The sequence below is a fragment of the Bicyclus anynana genome, chromosome 11, assembly GCF_947172395.1.
Source record: "Bicyclus anynana chromosome 11, ilBicAnyn1.1, whole genome shotgun sequence".
NCBI classification, from domain to species: domain Eukaryota; kingdom Metazoa; phylum Arthropoda; class Insecta; order Lepidoptera; family Nymphalidae; genus Bicyclus; species Bicyclus anynana.
The window spans coordinates 4,425,140-4,430,466 of record NC_069093.1 but is presented as its reverse complement, the minus strand read 5'-3'; the positions used below and the strand labels follow the sequence as shown (position 1 = coordinate 4,430,466).

General features: G+C 42.2%; 1 protein-coding gene across 1 annotated transcript; it reads left to right on the top strand.

Annotated features, from left to right (window-relative positions):
* The first annotated feature begins 701 nt into the window (after positions 1 to 701).
* On the top strand, positions 702 to 5,106 carry LOC112054640 (uncharacterized). The gene has a single exon (XM_052884276.1). The coding sequence runs from the start codon at positions 1,052 to 1,054 to the stop codon at positions 4,337 to 4,339; it is 3,288 nt and encodes a 1,095-aa protein (XP_052740236.1). The 5' UTR covers positions 702 to 1,051; the 3' UTR covers positions 4,340 to 5,106.
* Positions 5,107 to 5,327: the final 221 nt, after the last annotated feature.

Below are 5,327 nucleotides of genomic sequence, written 5' to 3'. Positions count from 1 at the left end.
TTCAAGGCGAGGATATACCGTGGCAACCCACGATTACGTACCTTGGCCTTACCATTGACCGCCAACTTACAATGAAGCATCACATAAAGAAAGTCCAAGGTAGAGCAAAATCTGCTCTATTCTTACTCCGCCCGGTGCTCTCCTCACGCCTACCACTGCGGGTGAAGACTGGGGTGTACAAAACCTATGTACGCCCCATCCTCACCTACGCCACGCCCGCATGGTACGCGCTCGCACGGGAGAGCAACCGACGAACCCTGCGTGCAAGACAGTCGGCAGCTCTACGGACCCTAACGAACGCCCCTCGATTCGTCAGGAACCGCACTATAGCGCGGGACCTACGAATCGAGGAACTAGATGCAGTAATCGCGGAGCAGGCGGCGCGACTCTACATCCGAGCAGACCACGCGATTGCTCCCCATATAAGGGACATCGCACCATACCACACTCGTCCTCCGGATAGATGGCCCTTCCCGAGGGACATCCTTAAGGAACGAAGTTTAATATAATAGAAGATGAATGAAAAACCAAGAAGATAAATAAATCCAAGACGGATATGAACAAACACTCCCACCAGGGAGTATCCAAGGACCGTAGCGTCGCTACGCTACGAGCAGATAGCCTCGCGCAGGAAGCTCAGCTTCGGACGCGATTCCCCCCGGGCTCTTACGGGCCTGAGAGATGAAGCAACATGGCGGAAGGCAGTAGCCAGTTAGCGGCCGTACTGGTAGATAGCTCTCTGCAGTCGCCAGTATAGTCGAAGTAAAGGCAACAGAGTACGATAGCCGCTGCAGTCTGCTCTCGCGCCTACAACTAGGAACATAGGCTTTAGCTAGATTTCGTCACTCACTATAAGCTAGGAGATAGATAGCCACTGCAGTCGTCTCCGATGCTTCAGTAGGGACGTAGGAAAGTGATTTGTTACCTTGTACTTTATGTAACTGTGTATCTGTGCATACTGAACAATATACTCTGTTATCACGGATTGGCGTTTTCTTATATCCACCCTACAATTTGGCGCCCAACTGAATAATCCACAACCGAAACGAGTATGTCAGAAGACGAGAAGGGAGAAATGAAGAAGACTACTTCACCCGTGTATTTAACAGAAGAGCAGTTCAACGAATTATTGAATCGGATTCCAACATCTACGATGAATAAAAACTTTACGAGATGTATGTTGCGCTTCAACGGCGAACGAGACCATCTCAAAGTAGAAGAATTTGTCACGGCTGTAGAAATCTACAAAAAAGTTGAAAAAATCACCGACGAGGATGCATTGATTGGATTCCCTCTATTATTAAAAGACACCGCAAGCACTTGGTGGACGGGAATTCAAGCGGGGATTAAAACTTGGCCAAAAGCTATTTCTGCGCTTAGGTCAGCTTTTGCCCCAAAACGTCAACCATACGAAATATATGTGGAACTCTTTGCTGATATACAAGGCTACAAGGAGCCCATAGATACTTTCCTGTGCCGGAAAAGGGCCCTTTTAGGAATGTTACCGACTAAGCGGCACAGAGAAGAAGAACAATTGGATCTCATTTACGGTCTATTAAAAGTAGAATTAAAAAAAGAGATTGCACGCTCCGACATCACCACGTTCGCAGAGTTATTGGAGAAGGCTCGTCACTTGGAATCTCTGGAGAATGTTACATCAAAAAACCCTTCAGTGTTCAACGAGAAGCCTGCTACCAATAGATGCCTATTTTGCGGTAGAAGGGGACATAAAATTGAAGTATGTCGGAAACGGTCAGCCCAAATGACCGAACATAAGCAATCAAGTGCTACAATATTAAAGCCCAGCAACCCAGTCACCGAAAAGCAAGAGCCAATAAAAAGTGCTATTAATTGTTATGGCTGTGGAACACCCGGGGTTTTTAGAAGCAATTGTGAAAAATGCAAATTGAAAGAATCGCCACCAAAACCGGTATCGTTCTTCACGATAGAAACAAATCTAGAAGATCACGTTAAGATACCCACAATAGAAATAAATATTTATGGACAACATGGTTATGCATTTATAGACACCGCTGCAAGAACTAGCATCGCGAGTAACTACTTGTACCAATTAATGTTGGAGAATGGTGCTAAATTTCGTGAGCAAGTAATCAATATTTCGCTAGCGGATGGGACGGTAAAACAGCAAAATCTGCTAATTACTGCCGTAGAAGTTACGCTAGGTAAACGCACTATACCTATAACACTAAGCGTCTTACCGGATGCTAAAGACAACCGCACACTGCTAGGTATAGACTTCTTAGATTCGGCAGGCATCATTTTAAATTTGCCACAGCGTTTTTGGACTTTCGCCGATATGCCAGACGAAAGATTTGATTTCCTGCATCTTAAAAATGAAAAAATTAAAATATTGAAGAAAGCGAAGAAAATAAGTTTTAAAGAGGAAGAGCTCTCAGAATTTCTGCAATGGTCAAAGGAGCTACACATGATTTCTCCAATACAAGCGTCTCCATCGCCAATACATGATGAAGGTTCGCCACCAAAGAGACCACGTTGGCAATTAATCAAGCTTGACACGCCACCACGACCAGTCCATCCTCGTGAACCAGCAGACCAGGAATCTGAATTGGATCCTCGTGTAAATTATTTACCAATAAATCCTATGTCACTATATTCATTGAATTTGTTATTACAACCTAATGAAGCCCAATTATTAACAAATGAAGAGAAAACACAATTAAATTCATTATTAGTTGAGTTTAACGATATTTTTAACGAAAAAGGTAGTCCTACTAATTATACAGAGCATAGAATCGAAACTGGTAATTGTCAACCTATAGCAGTTAAACCGTATCGATTATCTCCAGCTAGACAACAACAGCTTAAGCATAAATTAGATGAGATGATAAGTAATGATATTATAGAAGAATGCAACTCTCCATGGTCCGCTCCAGTCATTTTAGTTCCAAAAGGACAAAACGATGTAAGGGTATGCATTGACTACAGACAATTAAATGAAGTCACTAAACCTGATCGGTATCCACTACCGCGAATAGACGATCTGTTACATCAAGCTAAGGCCATGCCATACATGTCAACCATAGATCTTCAATCAGGCTATTGGCAAATAAAGGTACATGCAGATGATCAGGCTAAAACGGCATTCATTTCAAAATACGGAATATACAAGTTCAAGCGTATGCCATTTGGTCTACGAAATGCACCTGCAACATTTCAACGATTAATGGACAAATTTGTTCACGGCTTAAAGGCCCAATGTGTTTTGTGCTACTTAGACGATTTAATAATTAGATCAGAAACATTCTCGCAGCATTTAATTGATCTTAATGAAGTCTTCGCAAAACTAAGAGACTTCAATCTAAGAGCTAATAGAAAGAAATGTCAATTTGGGTGTTCTAAAATCAAATACTTAGGACATCTCATAGTACCTGAAGGTATAAAAACAGACATGGATAAAATATCAGCAATAGCAAACAGGCCAGAACCAAGAAATCTTAAACAATTAATATCTTTTCTGCAAACAGCATCCTGGTATAGACGATTTATTCAAAATTTTGCAGAAATTGCAAGACCATTAACAAATTTAACAAAGAAGAAAGTTAAATGGCAATGGTGTGACGACGAACAAAAATCTTATGAGTCATTAAAACGTTTACTAACTACGGCACCTATACTTAAACAAGCGGATTATGAATCACCTTTTACAATCAAAACAGACGCAAGCAATTACGCTATCGGAGCAGCTTTAGTCCAGGGGGAGGGATCTGAAGAACATCCAATCCAATATGCTAGCCGCCTTCTTACACCGGCTGAGTGTAACTACACGGTAACTGAAAAAGAAGCAACGGCTCAACAATGTGCTCTAACGTTACTTAACGAAGTCTTCCTGCGTTATGGCCTTCCAAGAAGAATCACAAGTGATAACGGAACTCAGTTCATATCAGCTGTTATGCAGCAATTAACATATTGCCTTGGTATACAACAGATTCTTACTCCGGTATACCATCCAGAACCCAATATTGTAGAACGAAAAAACAGGGATATGAAAACCCAGATTGCAATAATGGTACAAAACAAACATATTAGATGGCCTGAAACATTGCCAGCTATAAGATTTTCAATGAATTCTGCATACAATCAAAGTACAGGTTTTACAGCAGGTCATTTGACATTTGGAAGAGAAATGAGAACTCCATATAAAATCACACATAATTTCAGTGATATAGTACAATCTGAAAAGTTCATTCCAGATATCACACCATATCTAAGAAACTTAGCTAACGATTTGGATACAGCTAAAGCAAATGTAGAAGACATGCAAGACAAAAATAGACAAAGAGCAAACCAAAAGCGATGACCAGATCCTGGTTACGAAACGGGAGACTTAGTATTAGTAGAGACACATCCAATAAGCAACCAAGAAAAACAGTTCTCGGCTAAGTTTGCACCACGACGTGACGGTCCATATGTTATAACTAAAAAGCATGGTAGTTGCATATATGAAGTTGCTAAAATAGATGAACCTGACAAAGCCATAGGAAGATACCATACATCTGCAATTACAAAATTTGAGAAACGAAAAGATGAAACACCTGCACCTATTATACCAATACGACGACGAGGCCGACCGAGGAAAGACCATGCATCTTAGGCTGGTACTCTCACGGGACGTCCACGAGTACCAGAGGGGGAGATTGTAGCAAGCGCACGGCGTTGCGGCCTCGAATACTTTCCCGCTCGCACACTAACTATCTGTTTCACTCGCACCGTCCCCGCTACGCGTCATAAAGGAAACAATGGGACGACATCCTATATAAGCGGGCGCACTGAGCCGCGGAAGGCAGTAGCCAGTTAGCGGCCGTACTGGTAGATAGCTCTCTGCAGTCGCCAGTATAGTCGAAGTAAAGGCAACAGAGTACGATAGCCGCTGCAGTCTGCTCTCGCGCCTACAACTAGGAACATAGGCTTTAGCTAGATTTCGTCACTCACTATAAGCTAGGAGATAGATAGCCACTGCAGTCGTCTCCGATGCTTCAGTAGGGACGTAGGAAAGTGATTTGTTACCTTGTACTTTATGTAACTGTGTATCTGTGCATACTGAACAATATACTCTGTTATCACGGATTGGCGTTTTCTTATATCCACCCTACAAAAGGAATTATTGATACTTTCACATATCTTAAAGTAGGTGAAAATTAGTTACCATTTCTGTTAGAACACTTTTATATCCGACAGTTCTGTCGGCTTGATCTAAGCGGCGGGTGAATGACACGGTTGATGGACAGACGGAATGGATCCCAGCTGCGAGTGTAGATGCTCCTTTTTCATTTTACGTGTGAATGCCG

Excerpts from the sequence above, each read along its gene's own strand:
- LOC112054640 (XM_052884276.1), top strand. The coding sequence starts at position 1,052 with ATGTCAGAAGACGAGAAGGGAGAAATGAAGAAGACTACTTCACCCGTG.